Raw genomic sequence first — 23691 nt, 5'->3', positions numbered from 1 at the left:
AACCTGATTTCTAACATGTCTGCTGATTACTGGCCCAATCCTGACATCTGTAGGAACAGGTCTGACTGGTAATTATCTCTCTTTATTCTCTAAACCTCTTTTTAAGAGAGGTGATCCGTGGTCTTGCCTTTATTTATCCACTAACACATTTCTTGGGGGCCTCACTTCAGTCTTCTTCCCACCACTTGGGACCACATGGGCTTCTTTTGTCACGTAAAAGACTGTCCTAAGGCACTTCTGCCTGTCAGAATATGACAGGGAAAAATATCATTAATGAAATCTTAACACACAAATCATAAGTAAAATGACCTCAAACTTCATGTCCTATGTCAAAAAAAAAAAAAGATTAAGACAAGGAATGCTAAAAAAAGGAAAAAAAACTAATACTAAACTTTCTTTGGGTTATTTGTATGGAAATATGTTAATATTAATGTTTCAGACATTACATGAAATTCCTAAAAATCTTATATGTTCTGGTATAACGTTATAAGTCATAATTCTAGTTATTATTTTAAAATGTATATCTCAGAAATAACTAAATTTCCTTGTCAATTGCATTATTACGAACTTTCGTCAAATCTTTAACCGTGGTCATTTTTAAGTCTTTTGTCATTTACAGACGGTTCTGGGTGTACTCTGATGCTTTTGCAAAAATGTTCCTATAAAAGGGTTTCACCTTCAAGGAATTCATGGAAAAGACTCTGACAAGTACAGGTTTCTGGTAACTGACTATACTGCTGAATTGAATGAATAAGTATTCTCAGAACTCTAATGGAAAACTGATGAATTCACAAAAGTGCTAAGAAAAGATCAAGATGAAAAACAAATTAATTACATGGGACTGAGTGAACTGATGAGGATGATTATGATTTTTGTGACTTTGTTTGAATAAGAAAAAAAAAGAAAGAAAAAAAAGACAAGGAATGCTCCTGTCAACACCCATAAAGAACCAGGATTCACTGGTGCAACTAAATTACAATTTGTTAATGCTTAATAAGTGTCAAGATTCAAATAGTTACAAATCACCAATTCCACCCTTAACAACTTCTTGCACATACAAACAAAGGGGCGTTTATATGAACATTCCAATAGCCGTATTTCAGGGAAAAAAATGGAATCTGGGACTTCCCTGGTGGCGCAGTGGTTAAGAATCCGCCTGCCAATGCAGGGGACATGGGTTCAATCCCTGGTCCAGGAAGATCCCACATGCTATGGAGCAACTAAGTCTGTGCGCCACAACTACTGAGCCCACACGCCTTAACTACTGAAGCCTGCACACCTAGAACCCATGGTCTGCAACAAGAGAAGCCACTGCAGTGAGAAGCCCGTGCACCGCAATGAAGAGGAGCCCCCGCTTGCCACAACTAGAGAAAGCCCGCGCGCAGCAACGAACACCAACGCAGCCAACAAGAAGTAAATAAATTAATTAATTTTTTAAAAAAGGAAACTGTCCACTAATAGGAAGATAAATAAATTATGCTATATTCATACAGTGAAATACTATAAAAGTTTAAATTAGATCTACATATATCAATGTGGATACATCTTGAAAGACAAAAGTTACAGAATGGTACAGATGATACCATTTATGTTAACTTTTAAAATATAAGCAATTATTTGCTTATGAATACATACTTACATGAAACTATAAAAAACATGCACAGAAAAAATATCTACCATCTTCAGGATAGTGAAGGCATGGGAATGGGGTCAGCATTTGTGATTAACCTGAAAAATTTTATTTTTTAAACAAATCTGCGGAAAATACAGCAAAATATAAACATGTGTTAACTCCACTGGTGAGTCCGTGGCGTGTTTCTACTACTCCTTGTTTGCTTCTGTATGTAAAGAGGTCAGTCTTCCCACTAGATCACTACTCTTCTCGTGAGCCTGCAGGTCAGGACACAGCCTCCTCTCTTACCTCATGCAGATATTTGCACTCACCAGCGACAGAACAGTCCCAAGTCCACCCCAGGGGTTTCTTTGGGACAAAGCCCAAGTGCCGCTGCTCTTTAGATGAACGTCAGGAAAGCACGCAAACTGCTTCTGGCCTGTCCCCTCGGGTGCCCACTCACCTCCTTCACGACACTGTAGGCCTTGGCCACACCTTCCCTCAGGTCCACTGGCTGGTGGGCTAAGCGGTGATGAGGGAACCTTTTGACCTTCTTGGGCTCGATAGAAAGGGTACCAGGAGACACCATGTCATAAGCAGTCTCTGCCGCCGCCTGGATCATTTTATCAGAGAGTGAAAAGTGAATCAGAAAACAAAAAAGTGAATCAGAAGAAAGTCTGGAGGGTTAAGCTCCAACAGTGCACTTCCTACGGGGAGAGAGGAAGAGGAGAGGGACTCACACACCCTCAGACCGGCCCTTCTGCAGCATTTGAATTCTTTACAAGAATGTATCACTTTTATAACAAGAATGTTAAAGTGTACACTAATAACTCATATCTGGATTGAGCTGAATTTTTCAGCCCCTCCTCTGCCTTCTGAGAACACTCTCCCTGTTACCAAGGTTAGACAAGAATGCATGTCTGTGAACAACTGGATAAGGCCAAATGGAGCTTAATACTTAATATAACAAACCTTAATACGACCACTATTAGATCTCTAATGCCTTCTTTACATTCAGCTATGATCTTTTCACATAAATGTGGTGAAATAAATCCTTGGCTAACTTAATAGTTATAATCTACCTGAAAGAGGCAAACGAATTTGACACTGTAGTCCACTGCTTTATTATTTAACTACTTATTTAACACTGGACAGCTAATCAAAAAAAAAGTTAATGATACGAAATCATTACAAATAAAATATTCTCAATATTTTATACACTTTCACAGTACATTTTGAGAACAAAATAACCCAACTGCTTACAACAGCTCTTCCTCTTTGTACAGATCAAGCTGGTCTTTGGAAAGATACCTGTATGGTTTGAACCATTCTGTTCGTGAGTTCTAGAGCAGCCATCGCTGTCGAGGTGCCAAAGGAGGCAGCGCCTCTCTGAAACCCTCTGACGATGCGGCCGCCCTTCCGGTACTGCTCAACTGGCAACCAGACCAAGTCCTTCAGGCCTTGCACTAGAACAGCAGCCAACACACAGAAATCAAGAGGCGTGCTGGAGCTTAGATCTCTGCTATCATTCCAACCCTCGGGTTTTTAACTCCTAAAATGGGAGGCAAAATTTTGTACGACTAACATGTAGGTTTTTCTAGAAAGATGATCCTCACGTAGATTCTCAAAGGCATCCATAACCCCAAAAGAGTTAAGAATCACTGATCAGGCAAAATAAATTATCTTCTAATTAAAAAAGAACACTCACCTAATTGCACTAGTGAGTGCATAGGCCCAACGCCTCCCAGAATTCCTGGCAGCTGGTTCTTCTTAATGTCAGTAAGCCATTCAGTGATTGCATATGAGAATAATTTGTCAACACCTAGCAAACTAGAGCAAATGACTGTAAGTATACAGGAAGGAAAATGAAATTTATAGGTTTAGACAAGTTTGGGGAATTTTTTTACTTAAGACAAAAAAAGAGGGCTTCCCTGGTGGCACAGTGGTTAAGAATCCGCCTGCCAATGCAGGGGACATGGGTTCGAGCCCTGGTCCGGGAAGATCTCACATGCCGCAGAGCAACGAATCTCGTGTGCCACAACTACCGAGCCTGCGCTCTAGAGCCCGCGAGTCACAACTACTGAGCCCACGCACCTAGAGCCCGTGCTCCACAGCAAGAGAAGCCACTGCAATGAGAAGCCCACACACTGCAACAAGAGTGGCCCCCCCGCACCGCAGCTAAAGAAAGCCCGTGGTGCAGCAACAAAGACCCAACGCAGCCAAAAATAAATAAATAGATAAATAAATAAGTTTATTAAAAAAAAGACAAAAAAGAAAACGTACAAATTATAAGGACAAAATTTTATAGATTTTCAATTTAAGTATATAAATATATCTATGTATACACATACATTTAACCCAATGCTAATGCTAATCACTTCTATATAAGGCTTAGGCAGTATATATAAGTGCTAATAATTTAGCACTTATAATGCTAATAATTTCTATATAAGGCTTAGGTAGTATATATAAGTGTGCTTTTCCACTGTTCTTACTTCTTCAACATCTAAAGCTTTGGCACAGGGTTGACTCAGTGTCTATAAATCGCCAGACAGTTCTTAGCTACTAAGAACCGTTTACCTTGTGAACTTCCAGTCTTTTCACTGAATAGGCTAATTTATAACTTCGGGAAATTATTTAAAAATCCTAACTATAGCTGTTTTTTGAAAAATACTACTCTCTTCAAACTACTTCTATTCTCTCAGAATAAAAATTAGTCCCTAGCCAGTAAAAATCCTCTAAAAATGAGGTCTCTGCAAACAACACTGTAAAATAAATTATGTATGCTTGTTAAGAAAACTCAATTTTTAGTTTGCTGTAAACTAACGTTAGTAACTACATCTTAAAGTCTCATGTAATAAGTCAACTTACCCATGCCGATAGAAAAGCCTCTTCAGCTTCAGTTCAGAGCAGTTTAACTGGGCCAGACCAATCAAAATCCCAGCTAACGTACCCTTTAAATTAAAAAAAAAATCGCTATTAAAGGTAAAACACCTAAAATACTTAGAGCAAAAAAGTACATGTATTTTATATGACCCAATTTATATCAAATTTTACTCATGGGTTCTTAAGTAAAATTATACTTAATTTACTTTAAAAGCAGAATTAAATTTTAAAATCTTACACTGCATTTCACATATACAAACTATAACGGAAAAAAGTTTTTAAAAAATTGAGTCCACAAATGAGATAATTTTGTAGAGTATATTTGTGCAAAGTTTCCAGACCTGATCCATTGATACGTGTTTGCCATGATAATCAAGTCGAATAGGAACTTCTGATGTGAATCTAAATTCTCTAAAGATAAAGAAAGGAGGGGAGTTATTTATATGCAAAATTACTAAGAGCTGAAATTAGATATAAATGAATTTGTTCAACTGGAGAATAAAAACAAAGCCACAAAATAAATAATGTGAATATATTAAGGCCTAAATAAAAGAGAATGTCTTTTAGCTCTACCTTTTCTTAAGGCAATGTAACGACTAAACAGATGTTAATCATCTTATAAATCTTATTTATTTCATTATATATTAAATTTCTCACAAAAACCTTTTCCTAGTTTACTAAACAATGTTTATCTTAGGAAAATTTATTCTGGCACATATTCCATTCATACAGAGAACGAACTAATAAAGACAACTTTCAAGATTAAACCAAATGACATAATCATTACCGAAAAGTAAAAAAGGGCTAAGGTATTCATTTTAGCTCTGTGATAGAGCAGAAAGATCCAGAAGACCTAGACATGAACCCTAGTTTTATCAGTTACATGGGATGCAGTCGAGGCAAGTAACTTAAACTCTCTGAGCCTAAATGTCTTCATCAGTAAATTTTTAAATGCCATCTACATTGGTGAATTTTAGTGGACAGTCATGAAATTAACGCTTGCAAATAGGACACTGACACACAAATATTGGGAATTCTAAGTGAAATTATAATTATACATTGATGGTACACATCAAACAAAAGCAGTTGGCTTCCAAAAGTTGGACTGTAAATTGGAAGCTGAAACACATTTTTACTACAGAATTAATGTCGGTGGTTATATACTAAGTCATCCCAAGTCATCCCACAGAAGTCCATTTAACCTACAGTAAAATGGAAGTGCTGTATTTATGTCAATCACTACAAGAAGTCTGGGTTCCCAGGTCATCCCTCATCTTCCGAACACTCATCTGCACTGGGTTCTCTGGGCGACAGCCCCTCGACATCTGCCTCCTCCATTCTCACTCTTTCCTCCATGGCATGTATGGAATAGGCCAACTCATATATTTTTATTATCTATAAGCTCAGTTAAACAGGGATTTTTCTCTACTTTGTTCACCTAGAACAAAATCTGACATACATATAATAAATGTTCAATAAATATCCGTGGGATGAATAAATGTCTGCAGGAGAGGGGACTACTATGCCATTACTTGGAAAACGCACTGGATTTGGGATTCAGAAGACCTCTGTTCTAGTCCTGGCTTGGCCACTAACTAACTGTGTGGCCTTGAGCAAGTCACCTCTCCTCTCTGTGCATTAACTTCCTCATCTGTAAAGTGAGTAATTTGAACTATATCACCAAGTACCACCCCAGGGTCCTAGATACACTAGGAGCTTTTGAGAGTAGAAACAGAAATCTACAAGCTATTTTAAGTAGTCTAAATGGAAAAAAACAAATATTTACCTAAGTAAGTGAGGTTACGTAGTCTGACTAAAAAGTGTCAAATTTCTGTGCTTTCAGGCCAGAATTATAACAATTCAATTTCTTTTATACTGGATATCCAGTGTTCACAAAAACCAAATTGGTAGCTTATATGAAATGAGAATTCAAATTATTACTTAAGATACACAATGTTTTTCTTAGAAAAAAATTTTTAAATAAAAAAGAAATGTGGGAAAATAATAAAAGAGATTCTTCTTTTATGGTAGAAAAGTTTAGAACCACCAGAGATCCTCTCTCCCAGGATCGTTCCAATTCTCACATTCTATTTTCTAACTATTTTCATCAATATACAAGATATTTAAAACATGAAAACACTTTAAAACAGTTATACTGCCTACTTTGGGTCACATTCTAAACTGAGAACTTAGAAAGACAGAACTTGGGGACCACTGATGTCAACAAGAGAGGACTATAGAAAACCAGGGAAAGGAGCTAACGGTCCCTCACAACACAGGTGGTTTCGATCTTCAACCTCTCTCCTTCCAATAGAGCCAAGGCTCCATCCCTACCATCAAGGGCTGGGAAAGAAAGAAAACGGTTAGAATGAATGGATCTGGAAATGAGGATAAACTCCAATGTACAACCAGCTAGTTGTTGGCTGTAGTCAACAGGGACATGGGTTTCCTGGTGATTCCAACTCAGCCAGTTAGCGGCGGGTCAGGAAGGACACAACAGTGATAGAGAAGGGCAGAGAAAGTAGACAGAAAATCCCCATAAGGGAAAAGGGAGGAATGCTGAAGGTGAGGCGTTTGAGGGAAAAGGACAGCATCACGCTCAAGGACACACAAACAGGCCATAATAAGTGACTGGAAAGCGAGGGACAGGTGAAGGAAAACAGAAGGAAGAATCTAAGGGGAAGAGAAAATTCCTGCTACAGAATCAATAGGAGGATGAATCCTGAGCCAGGGTTGCGATGTGTATAAATGGGAGGTGCAAGCAGGTGGGGCCCGCATACAAATAGATACACCGGGTGATGATTTGCCAGTGCACAGAGACGCTGACGCGACCTCCTGATCTCCCGCACACAGACACATGAAAGAACAACCTTCATACTCTACAATAACTTCATCTGTTATCAAAATTAAATGATTTACCTAAAAAACACAGGCTGATCGCTAAACGACGCTTCTTCAGCAGAGAAGTCCTTCTCTTCTTCCCCATTGACCACTTGCACTGAATTGGCACTGCCATTTGGGGAAGGCTGCTTTGGCCCAGGGAAAGAAATAACTAGATTTGGCTCCTTTGAGGTGCTTAAATGCCTTGGCAAACTGCAGGTGACGTCAGCTCCAGGAGACTTTTTAACTGAAAGTGCACATTTGAAAAATTAGCTATACGTCTTTAAAGCAACAATTTAAGTCAATCTACACTTAACTTGCTTTGCTACATTTCGTTTAATAAACACAGCTACTGCTAGAGAAACCTTTCACCTTTTAAATTATTACAGTAGTCCCTCCTTATCTTCAGTTTCACTTTCCAAGATCAACTGCGGTCCAAAAATATGAAATGGAAAATTCCAGAAATAAACAATTCCTAAGTTTTAAACTGCACACCATTCTGAGTAGCACGATGAAATCTTGCCTCGTCATACTCTATCCCACCAGAACGTGAATCATCCCTTTGTCCAGCATATCTCACCAGTGAGTCACTGAGTGGCCATCTCAGTTATCAGGTCGACTGTTGGGGTATTGCAGTGCTTGTGTTAAGTAACCCTTATTTTATTAATAATGGCCCCAAAGTACAAGAACAGCGATGCTGGCCATTCGGATACACCAAAGAGAAGCCGCAGCATGCTTCCTCTAAGTGAAAAGGTGAAAGCTCTTGACTTAATAAGGAAAAAAAAAAATTGTATGCTCAGGCCGCTAAGATCTACAGTAAGAACAAATCTGTAAAACTGTGATGAAGGAAAAAGAAATTCGCACTCATTTTGCTGTCGTACCTCAAAGGTTACAGCCACAGTGCAAGATAAGTGCTTAGTTAAGACGGAAAAGGCATTAAATTTGTACAAGACATTTTGAGAGAGAGAAAGATCATGCTCACCTAACTTTTATTACAGTATATTGTTATAATTGTTTTATTTTATTACTAGTTACTGTTGTTAATCTCTTACTGCGCCTAATTTATAAATTAAATTTTATCATAGGCATGTACGTACAGAAAGAAAAACTTAGTATATTTAGGGCTTGGTACTATCTGCAGTTTCAGGCAGCCACTGGGGGTCCTGGAAGGTACTTCTGGAGGATAAGGGGGGACTCCTGTACTTTTACATAAACTACATTTGTACAACTTAACAAAAATGAGCACAGAACACATTTATATAAATGAGAATAAAGATTTGTAAGTACATTCTCAAAAAGGCCTCATAACAATCAAAATCAATCCAAGTACTTGTTATAGACTTTTTCAAACTCTACATATTTAATACCTTCTGGATCTGGAGCCATGAGAAGCTCTACTTCTGTGGAAACACTTGTGAAGAAATCCTTCAGGAAGAACAAGGCATCCTAAAATTGAAAGATGTAATTATATCTAAAGGGTTCTAAAACTATGAAACGAAGTGTCTTGAAGTCTTATATTTCACTCATTGTTCATATACAGCTATAATTTATTCAGTCCCTACTCTGTGTCAAGCATTGTTCCTATTCTCAATCTCTCCCTCTCTCTCACACATAAACACACACACACACACACATACACTTCCTTGTTAATTCTCACAACTCGGAGAAAATTAATTTATAGATGCAGAAATTACGACAGATAAGTTAGAAATTAAACTGCTATTTCTAAATCAAAGTACATTTTGGTTTTCTTAGAAATATAGTAGTCTCATTCTTAATTTGGCATTAGTTCTCACTCTGAATTGGTAGCAGTGATATTACTAAACAATAACAGCAGCTAGCATGTACTGGATACTCAGATGTGCCTTAAAAGTTCTTAATGTCTTATTTCTGCCTTTACCACTATGTTATGTTGCCTTAAACATTTTCTTCATTAGACATGATATTCAAAATAAAAATTGAAAATAAATAAAATCACCCAATCAGTGTGGTCTTTTCTGAAATTCTATGGTATGGACCATTCTTGGTGCTGTGTATGCAAGCCACATTTGCCCATTATTAGCAGCTTCATTAAGCCTTACTGAGACTGACAAATCCATTTTGGAGAATATGAAAATTAAATACCAGAGCCTGTTCTTTCTTACTCTTCCCTCCCATTTTAAAAAACCTTAATTAATATAAAACGTTAATATTGTACCAAACCGCAATGTGAAAGTGAAATACAGGGTCACAGTAAGTGGCAGCACACCAAGTGCCTGACTGGCAATTCCAAAGGATCCGATCTACTACTGATCACACTTGTCAGAAGTATAAATGATGGAAGTTAGAAAGGTATTTTTCTAGATAACATGGCATATGGGAGACTGAGGGCTAGGACTGAAGAACAAACAGGCGGTTTCAACAGTATTAGAAATATTCTGGATCTGCAGTTGGGGAGTAAGTTCATGAATTGTTCACTATATTATTATGCTTTACACATACGTATTTAAGTATATATTTATATATTATTTACACTACATACATTTATTATAAATCACTATATATGTGTATATTTACATATATCCAATATTACATGTTGACAGTTAATAGTATATAAAATGTTATCCTTTGGCCACCAGATGGCGATATTTTAATACTATGAATGTTTTGCCTCCAAAAAAAAACAAAGAGAAAATTCCAGGTATAAATGTGCCCTTATTTAAAAAAAGGGAAGACTAAAGAGACAGTGGTTTTTACACATTTTTACTACAAACAACAGACAAAGGGATACTGATCATCAGCTTTTCAAAATGTTCTCTAAATTTTTAATTTTGGTATTTATGCTGAACTCTTTACAACTCAATAAGACAAACAACCTAACTCTAAAACTAGAAAGACACAGGGATTTCCCTGGTGGTGCAGTGGTTAAGAATCTGCCTGCCAATGCAGAGGACATGAGTTGATCCCTGGTCCAGGAAGATCCCTCGTGCTGCGGAGGAACTAAGCCCGTGCGCCACAACTACTGAGCCTGTGCTCTAGAGCCCGCGAGCCACAAATGCTGAAGCCCGCACACCGAGAGTCCGTGTTCCCCAACAAGACAAGCCACCAAAAAGAGAAGCCCGCGCATGGCAACAAAGAGTAGCCCCCGCTCGCCGCAACTAGAAAGTCCACACGCAGCAACGAAGACCCAACAGAGCCAAAGATAAATAACTAAAATTTTAAAAAATCACTTAAAAAAAAAAAACTAGAAAGACACACACTTCAAAAAAAGAAGATATACAAATGTCAAATAAGCTCACGAAAAGATGCTCAGCATCATTAGTCATCAGGGAAATCCAAATTAAAACCAAAATGAACACCAAGTAAGGTAGCGAAAATTAAAAAGACAACACCAAGTTTGGTCAGAGCGTGAAGCAGCTGCTGCCCTCATCTGTTCCCGATGGGAGCCTACAATGGTACAACTACTGTGGAGAACTATTCGGCGGCTTCTTATGATGGTAAACACACATCTACTCTATGACCCAGACATTCGGTGTATAATTACCCAGGAAAACTGAAAACTTATGTCCATAAAAGACTTGTACACAGATTTCATAGCAGCTTTATTCATTAAGAGCCAAAACAAGAAATATTTGTCAAGCTCAAACTGTACACCTAAAATCTCTGCATTTTATTATATGCAAATAATACTTCAATAAAATCAATTTTTAACTTTAAAAAATATGGTTTATTATTTTTGTTAAAACTTCACTATAAAATAGTTATTTCTAGCTTTAAGGTCCCATGGTAAAGGATATTAACAGTGTGATATGACTTAAGGTATTGAAAGAAATGCTTTCAATGTCATGCTCAGGTGATGCTGAAAAGAATCACAAACATGCCAGCTGGCACTGCTACATGTTCATCACTTCCAACCTCAGCCAAGCACCTGTCCTACCCAACGGCCTCACACTGCATCTCACAACCTGAATTAGGCTCTCAATGCCTTTACAAAAATTCATAATTTTTATTATGACCCTTAAGACCCAGCTCGATTGTCACCTCCTCCAGAAAGCCTTTACTGCTCACCCCTCATCTTCCAAACTCCCAGCCCGGCTTAGGAGCCCTCTTCTGGTGGGACACATCTTCATGCCTATCTTCATCACAGGGTGTTAAAGTCATTTGTCTCTTTGTCTCCCCCACTAAACAGAGATCTCTGAGGATGGGATGTTTCTTCCTCTTTGTATTCCCAGCATCCTACTTCAGACCTGGGACAAGGGTGGCATTCAGCAAATGATTTGGAATTAACATATTTTCCTACACAGATTTCCAGGTAGTTCAATACTAAAATGAACATCAGACCAGGAAATCTGGCCCCTTCAGATTTCGGATCTCAAATCGCCTAGTTACACAACCTCCATCATCTACTTAGCTCCCTACATGGCAATCACTCCATCTGCCTAGTGTCCTGCCTGCCCTACAGGTACGCTGCGCTTCACAAGCAACTGCACCGACTTTCAACAGCAATGCAGCTTCTTAGAAACAAGAGAAAACAACACATTGCTTTCATACTTACTGTCTATGATCCAGTGAAGATAAAGTCAGAGATATGCTTGGTAAGAAAAACATTACTCAAAGCATTCTCATTCATCAACTGATACGTTTTCAAAAGAAAAACTAAAGAACACAAATATTTGGCTTTCTATTCAGATGACCATTTGGTATGGTATGTCAATCTTAGAAGACACAAACTAGAAAGGACTCTTTTGTATCATAATATTCCTAGTTAAGGCATACGTATTTGCAGCATGGCTTTGTTTCCCTCGATCCCATACCTTGGGGAATTATTTCCCATTCCTTCTCAGTTTAGTCATAACTTTTATTTCTCTGATTGTTTTTGCTAAGGTTAATATTCCTCCATTTTAAAATCATAATGCTTTATAGTTCTAAAGAAGAAATTAAGCTCAATATTAAAGAAAAGGTCTATCAAAGAAAACTGGGCTTGATAAGTCTGGTGAAGTCATGCCATAAAGACAAATCTCGAATTCTTGCTCACACTGGTGATCTTCACAGATCAAATTTCCCATAAATACTTCCTCATATTCCTACTAGGCCAATATGGATAAATTAAATTAAAATATGGGCTTCAAAAGATATTCTTCTCATAATGAGAAAACATAAATCTAAAATACTCACTGGCAAGACTGACCCAGCTCAGAAGCTACAAATATTAACAAAAAGTTGTGCTAAACTTCTGTGCTTCACAACACATCTTCTCTGAGATATTCCTATATTTTGTTTACAATATAAACATTACTTTAGATTATCCCTGATACATCTATTACTTATTTAAATAATGAATTGACATTATTCAATCAATGTTATTTAATCAAACAAATAATACCACCCCACATATACTCCACTTCCAAACCTGAGCTCACACCAATATGTAAGGTATAAGGGGAGGGTTTTGTTATTTCAAAAGCAGATTATTATAAAAACTCCACTTATTTTCTGTAGTTGTTATATGCTTCAGTTAATAATAACTGCTAACACTTCTGCTCGCTAACAGTGTGTGCCAGGCACCAAGCTAAATGTTTTACATACACCAGTCTCCTTTAATCCTCATTTTAAAAAAAAAGACGCTACATGTACTATTACTTTTTCCATTTTACCAGTGAAGAAACTGAGGCTTGGGGAAATTAAGTTACCTACCAAAAGCCACACAGTTAGTAAAAGAGAACTGAGATTTAAGCCCAGGTCTGACTCTAAACCCACACTCTTCACTACACTGCACTACTACCAAGTATCACATCTTCATACACCGAACAAAGCTTGTAAAACACCAACTATGCTTTAAACAGCTCTCTGGGAAGGCAAAACCCAGGATCATCTGATGGGGTGCTTGCTAGGATATAGGAAAGTGGATTTCTTTACCTCTTTCCATAAATCTCTGCTTTGTTTGTGACCTGTTCAAGTGCCAATTTACTAATTTGTCATTGTGCCCAGGGCAGGGAATTCTCTTCCAGATGCTGTGATTACAATCCCCTATATCTTTCAGTAGTGTATATCGAGGAGTCCCTTCATCCTCTGAAAATACCTGTATATCTGCATTAGGAGTACGTATGTAAAGATCAGAGAACATGAGAAGCAGGTATTAAGCGCTATGTCACGTAGACAGTGCGCAGGAAACTGGAGGACAAAATCTAATAACGTTTATTCACTAATAATTCAGATTCCAAACAGCTAATGAATTTGCCCTATTCTTTACCAGCAGAAGTCTGTTTTAATTATGCAACTTCCATAAAAGTTAAATAATAATAAACATAATTCTACTAAATTAAATCTCTTATTCTGAATGTGGGATATATATTTAAACATAATTCCATGCCTTATGCTTGTAATACAAACCTGGTCAATATTGAGGCGAAGTGGCATTAGTGACACTCTGAGGCAGCATTCCTGTGGTGACCTGCCAGACTCCGGGCGCACATGTAATGCTTTCACTGTCAGCTACGAGATGAGACAGACAAACACATTTTTTCCCTAGTGATAATATGACCTTGTTTTCATTAAAAAAAAGAAAAGCAAAAAAGAGGAAAAAAAATCCTATATCTAGTCCGTATATCAGAACAAAAACTGGAACTGTTTACCCTCTTCCCTTAGAATCCTGAATCTAACTTTTTTGGGTCACACACTCTTTAAAGAATCTGATGAAAGATATAAATTCTCTTTAGAGGAAAAAACGCAAATGATAATGTTGTACTCGCGTCTCAAAGAACTTTGCTAAGCCCCAGGAGCTAATCCATAGACCCACACTCCAGAGACAACTTCTGTGACGTCTTCTTCTGCAAGTCCTGAGCTGATCATTTCTATTCTAAGAAAATTTAAAAGTTAGAAATGTGGAATACTGCCAACAATTTCGTTTAAATATTTCGTGTTAAGTGTTTTGTTTTTTTGCCCATGCCGCGTGGCTTGTGGGATCTTAGCTCCCCAACCAGGGATCGAACCAGGGCCCTTGGCAGTGAGAGCATGGAGTCCTAACCACTGGACCGCCAGGGAATTCCTTGTGTAAGTGTTTTGTGTAGATCACTATGGACTTCTGGTTTTCCTCAGGTATTGATATATTGGCAATTATAGAAACAACATGCAAAATAATTTTTAAAACATAAAACTTTAAGCAGCGTATTTAAAAGGGATTTTCATATAAAAATGAGAAAAAAAATCCCATAATTTTCCCTAATCTAAAATAAATCTTCTGCAGTTAGATACAATAAAAATACTTTTCTGAAACTAATACAACAACAAAATATATGAAGTTTTAAATCTTACCATGTTGGAATGAGCTTTTCGAGGCATTTCTTTACTGCAATACAGGTACAAAAACTTATTCATCTGTGATGTTGCCAGACGATCTCGAATTTCAAGATCCTGCACGATGAACACCTGCCGGGAGACCGGGTGTTCCAAGAGGCTAGAATCGCATTCTGGTTTGCATGGGGGGTAGACCTCGTGCTGAAACTTCACCTTTACAGAAGAGAAAGAACACAGAACAATCTCTACATTTTATTTAAATCAGATTTTCTCTTTAAAATGTAACACATCACTCATTTTCTTTGAATTCTCAGCTTTCGATTCCACTTTCAGAGAACAGCATAACATTCCTACATTTGTTCACGTATTTATTTATTAATCCACGTGTTCAGGACCATACAAGGAAAAGCCTGACTGACATTTCTTATTTGACCTTGGTAAAATCCCTATCCTTTTCAAGCAAAACGCTCAATAGGCATAAGTCATAAAATTATTATCTTGCATACCTATGAAACTGCTTGGAGGCAAGGTTCAAGTTCCAAAAGGGCGCAAGGATACAATTTAGTATATGGAGCTGTCATCACTGCACTGTTTCTATGATAAGCGCCCTAATATTCGACCCTTGGCACAATCCCAGACAAGCTGACAGAATTAACTGCATCAATGGCACTGGCAGCCTGGGCTACTGGTCTCTAGATGCTCACAAAGGACCTGAGACCTGTGTGCTATCCAATGGCAGGCCTTCCCAGAGACAGGCTCCAGCGCAGTGGTTCCCCAAGCACGGTCCTGGGTAAAGTGGTATCACAATCACCTGGGAACTCATTAAAAATGCAAATTCATGGGCCCTACCTCAGACCTACTGAATCAAGAACTCTGGGGCCCAGCAACCTGTGTTTTAACAAGCCCTCAAGGGGATTCTGATGCTTGTTCAACTCTGCGAGACACTGCTCTAGGGGTAGCCTGGGAAAACAAAAACAAAACCCCTAAATTTTCTTAGAGTATTTGAGAAAGAAAAAGAGGCAAGAGTTTCTATACAAGATCCCTGCACTTTTCCTCTTACACCCCAAGACCACATGGGGGAGGGGACAGGGAGTAACCAAAGAACACCCACTAATGCTCCTACTTCGGTGGATTTTTCCTTTCAAAATGTCACATTACCTTGCTTAATTGTATTTCCATTAAAAAGTCATGGTTTCTTCCTTTTCCCCCACATACCACATTACGTCCATGTCTTGCAGGTGTGTGAGAAGGTGAGCTGTGGGGACTACTATAAATGAAAAATAAAACCTTTTGTTAAAGGAATAGTCAAAGAAAGGCAATGAATGACACCAGAAAAAATAACAGGATGAAAAAAGAAAAGATTACAGAACTAGCAAAACACTGCCACAAACTGTATTGCTATAAATCAAAACCGCATCTTTTATCTCTTGGAGACACTGAGAACATAAATGTTATTACTGCCGTTACAGCAATCATCTACTTGCTAAATATTTAAAACTACAGAAAACGCTAACTATGATGTTGGTGTGCATATCACAAGATAGACTTAGAAATGAGACCTCCGTGTAAGTTCCTTATTACTTCAGAAACCCCTGTGAGTCAGAAGACAAGTCCTAGAAATTCCAATTAACACAGAAAAGAATTATAGTAAAGTTATAAGTTTTTTTAAAAGCACTTTTAAATAGAAAAAGTCATTACAATGCTATGCCAAAGGTTCCTACCCCGTGAAGCCTTCCCTGACCCTCCCCACCCCACTGAGAGTGTTTACCCTTAGTCTCTGCCTCATCTTTCCATCCAGTTCCCTCTAGAACCATGGAATAAGGCACTCATTAGCAGGTACTTCAGCAGCATCCACTCTGTGCTGGGCACCCTGCTGGGTGCTAGAGAATCAGGGGCACGCGTGGTCCCCACCTCCTGATGCACACACTTCACTTCATTGCCCTCACTGGCTCACGTAACTCTCTCTCCCTTCTGAACTTAGGACAGGGTCTGGGTCGTATTCATTTTAATGAACGTGCCTCTAACACAGGCTCTGGCACATGGTAGGTACCCGAAAAATTTTGCTGAATGGAAATGCCTTAAGTCATCATATTTTAGGAAAAAAATACAAAGAATGCAAACAAGTTTTCAAATGCAAAACTTTAACATTAAAAGAGTAACATTTAAATTACAGTTTTTAATATTACTTATTAATAATTCTTAAAAGGATAAATTCTATGTATTTTTAGCGAAAAGAATATATTGGTCTGGTGGTCCAGTGGTTAAGAATCCGCCTTCCATGGGCTTCCCTGGTGGCGCAGTGGTTGAGAGTCCGCCTGCCGACGCAGGGGACACGGGTTCGTGCCCCGGTCCGGGAAGATCCCACATGCTGCGGAGTGGCTGGGCCCATGAGCCATGGCCGCTGAGCCTGCGCGTCCGGAGCCTGTGCTCCGCAACGGGAGAGGCCACAACAGTGAGAGGCCCACGTACCGCAAAAAAAAAAAAAAAAAAAAGAATCCACCTTCCAATGCAGGGGACGCGAGTTCGATCCCTGGTCGGGGAACTAAGATCCCACACGCTGCGGGGCAACAAAGCCCTTGTGCCACAACTACTAAGCCCACGCGCCACAACTAGAGAAGCCCGTGCGCCACAACAAAGAGAGTATATTGGTCCGCCAAATAAACTTATGTAGAAATTAACTTACATATAACTTTTAGCTGGAGAAGCAGGAGGGGCTGTTCCAAAATCTTTTCCTCCAAAAAGATGCCAGACAAGAGAGACTTCTTTAACCAGGTACCGAATTTCAGGAATAGGAAAGTGTAACGGGGCTTTGCTCGTATCTGTCTTCTTAACAGGCAGACTAAAATAATTATCTCTTATCACAATCGCATCATCAACCATTATTTTTACAACTGGTTCTTCTTCCTTCTCCTAAGACAAAGGAAGAGGTAACACATACTCTCTTATTTAAGTAGAAACCACTGATTATGGTGCGCATCTCAAGGGGATTTGATTCTGCATTCTTTCTAATAATTTCAATATATAGTGGAATAATAAATACTGACGATAATCACCGCATAAGATACTCTGCTTTATTAACAATAAAATGAACTCTCTCTTCTATGTGAATCACTCCATAAGAATTTTTCATAGTCTACGATTTGGCTTTTACTACTCGTTTGACAATAAAAAGGTACAGATTCAATGCTTTACCATTTTGTTTAGTGAACTGTGGATTCATTAAATCCAGACCATGCTTTTTCAATGTGAGCATGATTCTAAAAAGGAAATTATATATACATTAACCAAGCATTAGCCTTCTCACAAATCACATCTTATCTTTCCCAATTCTGGTGTTAACAACTCTGTACAGAACTCCTTTCTGCCATTTAATTTCACAACCCTGAAGAGGTATCTTACTACACACTTACTCTGTAGTTCAATAAACAATGCAGGAGACTTTGCAAGTAGAGAGTCTCTGAGAGATGTTCATAAAAAGAGTAAAGTATAACAAACACTTACAAAGTCTCAAGAGTAAATTACAAAAGGAAGTAATTCTGAACTGTAAAGAGTTAACAAAACCTAAAGAATCTTTTCAGGTGCCCTTTGGTCAATTCAATTTATAACACTATTTTAAGACATTAATTATATCATCAATTTATTACCTGAATGGTTGCTCTTGGTGCAAAGAGAATGCAAAAGTCGTCATTTTCTGTGGGCACGCCTGTCACCGCATCACTCATCAAGTGGTGTGTGAATGAGGCGTAAGTGGGTCCAGGCTCCTGGGACACGTTTCCACTCTCATCAGGAAACAGGAAGAGGTCTGAACAACATGGCTCCTGAATTTGAGATTTTTCATCCAAAACACCTAGGTGAAAAGATTACAACATTCAATTTTGGCATATTTTAAACATCAACAACAATAACATTTATTAAGCATTTTAGGACTTCCCTCGTGGCACAGTGGTAAAAATCCGCCTGCCAATGCAGGGGACACAGGTTCAATCCGTGGTCCAGGAAGATCCCACATGCCATGGAGCAACTAAGCCTGTGCGCCACAACTACTGAGTCCCTGCACTGCAACTACTGAAGCTCATGCACACTAGGGCCCACGTGCCGCAACTACTGAGCCCGCGTGCTGCAACCAAGGAAGCCCGCGCACCTAGAGCCCGTGCTCTGCAACAAGAGAAGCCAACGCAACGAGAAGCCCGCGCACCGCAGCAAAGAGTAGCCTCCGCTCGCCACAACCAGAGAAAGCCTGCACGCAGCAACGAAGACCCAACACAGCCAAAAATTTTTAAAAAACAGTATCTCACTTATTTCTTACAATAACCTTCTGACTACTAATAAAAAGACTAGTAAGTATGAAGTTTTCTAAGAAACAGTAAATGATGGACTCATAAAGTTACAGACAGTCTCCTCTTAGTTATTCAGTGTCAAAGAAGTTCAGGAATTCAGCAGCAGCTAGTTAGTGAGGACTGGAGTTCCATTTTAGCCAGAATTTCATATTGACAATTATGTGCTGTAGGTGGAGTTCTAGAAGAAACTCCTTGGACAATATGGCAAGGAGAGGGGAAATAGTTACATGTAGCAGCGTCTCACCTAAAACTATAGGAAATCTCTGCTCGGGGAAGGGGTGGGGGAAACAGTTGCCAAGCATGTCTTAGGCCAGGGAATGAGTCCAAGCAATAAAAAGACTCCTTGGGGGCACTGGATACCCAAATGGGACACCTGTTCTCAGGTAGCTCTCACAATATGAAGTTCACAAAAGGCTGCATGTGTGCAAAAATCTGTACGTGAACATATATTTTTTTATACATTTATATTATATATTAGATTCACTCATTCTTTTCTTTTCTTTTTTTGTGGCCGCACTGCATAGTATGCGGGATCTTAGTTCCTCCCACCGGGGATCAAACCCATGCCCCCTGTGGTGGAAGCATGGAGTCCTAACCACTGGACTGCCAGGGAATTCCACAGATTCACTAATTCTTTCTCCATTCATTCATCCAAACCAAACCCTGTGATTTGAACTAAGAATACTACGATGAATGCGGTGACATCTTAGCCCGGAAGGCTCTCAGACTAGACATTCTCCTGTGGCAGTACTTTGAACCCACTCATCCTTGTAAGTGCTCAGTGTACAGTACAGAGTCCTGTGTGTTGAAGCTGCTCGGTAAATATTCATTAAACATTCTTTCCCACATGAGTAGGTTAGCTGCTAACGTTTATTACAAATAATGTTAGTACACAGGGAGCTAAAAGTTCCCATTTGCTTCCTGAGCTCTAAGTTATTCTAAATTAGAATGAAAGCAACACTGAATGCTAAACTTCTATAACACTATGAAATAATTTTTAAAAATTAAGATCTCACAACATATAGAAATAGCTATGTTCAGCCAATTAGAAAAAAAATATTTTTAGATAGATACTTCAAAATATTTAGATGCTTCCACTTGGCTGTAAAGCTCTCTCACTGTCTGGTTCCTCCCTGCTTATCTAACATTACTGCCTAATTCTTTTCGACAAGAAGGGAACTTTTGTTCCAGTATTAACAGCCTGAGTTACTAGATCATTAAGGCTCATACACGCCTCTGGGCCTCTGTTGATGTTAGTGACCTTGCCAAGATTATCTTCTCTCTCCCCTCTACACGCCTAGGTTCCACACACTTTTTAAAAGCCAACTCATCTCATTTTCACTGAAGTCTAATGAAGGGATTCCAAATCCTTTCCGACCAGTGATTAGAGTGTACACTACATTCTGAAGTGTCTTCTTATATCACCTCTGGATGGTTCTAAGCACTAGCCTCAGTCTGGTTCAGGGCCAGTTTGCTGCACTAGACCACGAGCTACCAGCTACATAAGCCTTGCCTTCCACTTTATTTGTCGCCGCCCCCCAACACTCTGGCCAGTATTATTTATCTACTAAACATTGAATGAACACAAGCTGACTGACTAATAAATACCCATCAAAACTCAGACCTGTCTTTTCCTTAGTAAGCTGCTTACTGAGGACTCTGTAAGAACACAAACAATGTCAGCCTCAACTACAACATCACAGCTCCCAGGAAGAAGTCCTGGTCTGTCTCACCATTAGACTGTGGTTTTACAGACGCAGCAGCCTCTTGTGTGTCAATTTCCTCCATAGCGTCACTCATCAAATCTCGTAATATTTGTTGATCTGCTTCAGGAAGCACTGGACCACGTGAGGATGACCGACCAGCGGAATCTACCTACAGCCAAAAACCCTAATTAAAATCAACTTGAAAATGATCTAAAAAGCAAATTACTCAACGTTTATTTTGTCCTAGAAATATACTACATTTCACAAAAACATCAAAAACAGGAACACATTCATTTTTCTATATTCTCTCAGCAGGTGTTACATTTTCATTTTAAGTCTTTAGTATTTTCACCCCAACAACTACAGGTAAATAGAAATAAATGTGTTATCATCTCAAAGCCGACACAGTGAACTGAATCTTGAAGACGTAATACATTCGAAAAGAAGGAAGGTGAAAAACACTGCAGTGAAGCTGGGGGAGAGGGGGGTCTCTCTGTAAAGAGTCCGATCTGCTCAAACCTGATGGCTGCCATGACCACCCTCTGAGACAAAGCCACTGTAGGCAGAGCCTCATTTCTTGGAACGAATAGACACCTAAAGACAGTAGCGGGTACACGTGAGAGGGGAAATCTACTAAAAGGTGATTTGTGGAGTTCAATTCCAACACTGATGCTTAACCATTTTTGTTAGTGAATCGTGGATTCATTAAATCCAAACCATGCTTTTAAAATGTCAGCATGGGGCTTCCCTGGTGGTGCAGTGGTTGGGAGTCCGCCTGCCGACGCGGTGGACGCGGGTTCGTGCCCCGGTCGGGGAGGATCCCACATGCCACTGAGCCTGCGCGTCTGGAGCCTGTGCTCCGCAACGGGAGAGACCACAACAGTGAGAGGCCCTCGTACCGCAAAAAAATAATAATAATAAAAAATAAATAAATAAAATGTCAGCATGACTCTAAAATGGAAAGATCTCATTTGAAAGGGATAATTTAAAATAACTTTTAATAAACTGGAGAATAAAAGAGAAGAAACAGTAGAGAGAGAGTATCATAAATCACTTCATTATCAGGGAGAATACAGCAGGAGCAAGGAAACAAAAACAGAAGCGTAACACAAATGAGGTGTAAGATCAGCGTGAACGAAAGATAATGCAAGGCCTGTCAGACCCTTACTGAAGGATCCATTGACCTAAGGGGACTGAGAATTCTGTTCACGGAAGAGGCCATGAAGAAGAATAAAAAGACTGATAAAAAGTAAATGCTAAACAAACTGGACATTGTTCTATCTGGACATATGAGAGGGCAGAGAGGTGACAGCTGGGGGCATAAGAAAGCAATGAACTGGAAATCCAAATACCTGCATATTGTTGCTGCTACTAATTAGGGCAAATTACCTAAATTCTCTGGGTCTTATTCATCTACTAAACAGAGATGATAACCTTTAACCTCTCAACTGCACTGGGTAAGAGGAAATCACATATGAGAAAGTATACTGAAAACTGGATAGAATTGTAGATAACAAATATGAAAGATAATGTCATATAAATAAGTCTTCTGGTAATAATACTAATTCCTGCCACCTTCTCATAGCATTTTTACATACAACTTGCATATAACAGACTCTCACATGATAAATGTTTTCTTTCTTCCCTGAGGACATATGAAAATAACTTAAGTCTGGGAAAATGTATGTTGGTTGAGAATATTAATGTTCTGAAACTGAGAGCATCAAACAGTAGAATGGTTTTCCAAAAAGGCCCATGGAATCACCTTTCTAGACCCCATCACCCTGAAAGTAAGAATAGATAGATGATTATTCAAAGTTGCCTTTCTACCCTATGACTGTCAAGAAGACCTCGCCAATGTACAGGTCACTCGCATGTCTGGAATGAGGAGGGGTTGAGTGAGTTCTAATGAATGAGGCTGGCGGCTGTACCTTCATCTTTCTTTGCGGGGCTCCGGACTTCACGTCCGCCTTGTTAGCCACATGTAAGTCCCCGTAGCTTGCAATGTACTGAATGAGATTCATTAATGCAGCACAAGAGTCCGAGCACGTTCTAATATGGACAACGTCACTCGAACAGTGTAATTCAAAGTGCGGCTCAGTCTGGACAGGACACGGAAAAAAGGATAAAAATGTCTACCAAAACAAGAGAAAAAAATGTTTGCATCGGTTTACATTAAATAAAATATAATATGATAATTTGTCTTGCCACAGGAAACATGCATTTATAATAACTCAATCTTAACTTTAAAATATTTTATCTATTTCTGACTAAAATTAGGTAACTGGAAAAATAATTTTACAATAAGTTCAGTATGTTTTTAGTCTCTTCTATAAAAAAAAAAGGGCTTAAAAAAATATCCATTTATTTTAATAACTTACTTGCTCTCCATCAGAATCAGACTTCACTGCAGTTATGGTTAATTCCAAAAGCCCCATATCCATCACACGAACATAATCTAAAATTGTTTTAAGTAATTAATAAAATATCTGAGTATAACTTTCAAAAAATGCTTATCCAACAAACACCTAATAAAACTTGTGTTTCTTTAAAATTCATGGCAGGTAGTAGTACAAATACTTATAATGTAATGGAAACATAGTTTCATCCTACAAAAATCCTACAGTTCACTTTATTTTTAATTAGAAACAAAATCTGCCTTCTATTAAATAAACCAGAGTATATGTAATTTGATGCATTTCACCAATGTTATTGATATTACAAACTGGTATTACAATATTCAGACTGATAGGATCCTTAGTTCACTGGCATTATTCTAGAATTAAAATGCTTAAAAATATTCAGATGCAAAAAATAAAAGAGGATTCATCTATCCCAGATTTTGTTTTTTAACTCTTACCTCTATTCAGGTTTACAGTGACAGTATTACACTTGTCAGACAGGTGTAAAGCAGCTTCATCCAAGATTATTCTGGGCAAAAAAAAGATAAAATCAAGATCTAAAAAACTAACCTTGAATATATGCTGCATGATCACTA

At 38.6% G+C, this 23691-nt stretch overlaps 1 protein-coding gene across 1 annotated transcript in view; it reads right to left on the bottom strand.

The window, feature by feature from the left end:
* The window catches only part of ATG2B (autophagy related 2B), a gene marked incomplete at its 5' end in the record, with an annotated part of 77676 nt that overhangs the window by 7272 nt on the left and 46713 nt on the right, over window positions 1–23691 (bottom strand). The window contains 16 exons of the mRNA XM_082647880.1: window positions 2076–2225; window positions 2924–3078; window positions 3321–3442; window positions 4484–4566; window positions 4840–4909; window positions 7418–7625; window positions 8746–8824; window positions 13748–13849; window positions 14669–14863; window positions 15809–15917; window positions 17334–17560; window positions 18295–18497; window positions 20721–20862; window positions 22625–22795; window positions 23075–23151; window positions 23554–23624. Of these exons, the coding sequence (XP_082504006.1) occupies window positions 2076–2225; window positions 2924–3078; window positions 3321–3442; window positions 4484–4566; window positions 4840–4909; window positions 7418–7625; window positions 8746–8824; window positions 13748–13849; window positions 14669–14863; window positions 15809–15917; window positions 17334–17560; window positions 18295–18497; window positions 20721–20862; window positions 22625–22795; window positions 23075–23151; window positions 23554–23624 (2164 nt within the window). The remainder of the gene's footprint in view (window positions 1–2075; window positions 2226–2923; window positions 3079–3320; window positions 3443–4483; window positions 4567–4839; window positions 4910–7417; window positions 7626–8745; window positions 8825–13747; window positions 13850–14668; window positions 14864–15808; window positions 15918–17333; window positions 17561–18294; window positions 18498–20720; window positions 20863–22624; window positions 22796–23074; window positions 23152–23553; window positions 23625–23691) is intronic.

This window comes from Grampus griseus (assembly GCF_964374135.1).
Source record: "Grampus griseus genome assembly, chromosome: 2".
Classification (NCBI taxonomy): domain Eukaryota; kingdom Metazoa; phylum Chordata; class Mammalia; order Artiodactyla; family Delphinidae; genus Grampus; species Grampus griseus.
This window is presented reverse-complemented; position numbering and strand designations above follow the sequence as displayed.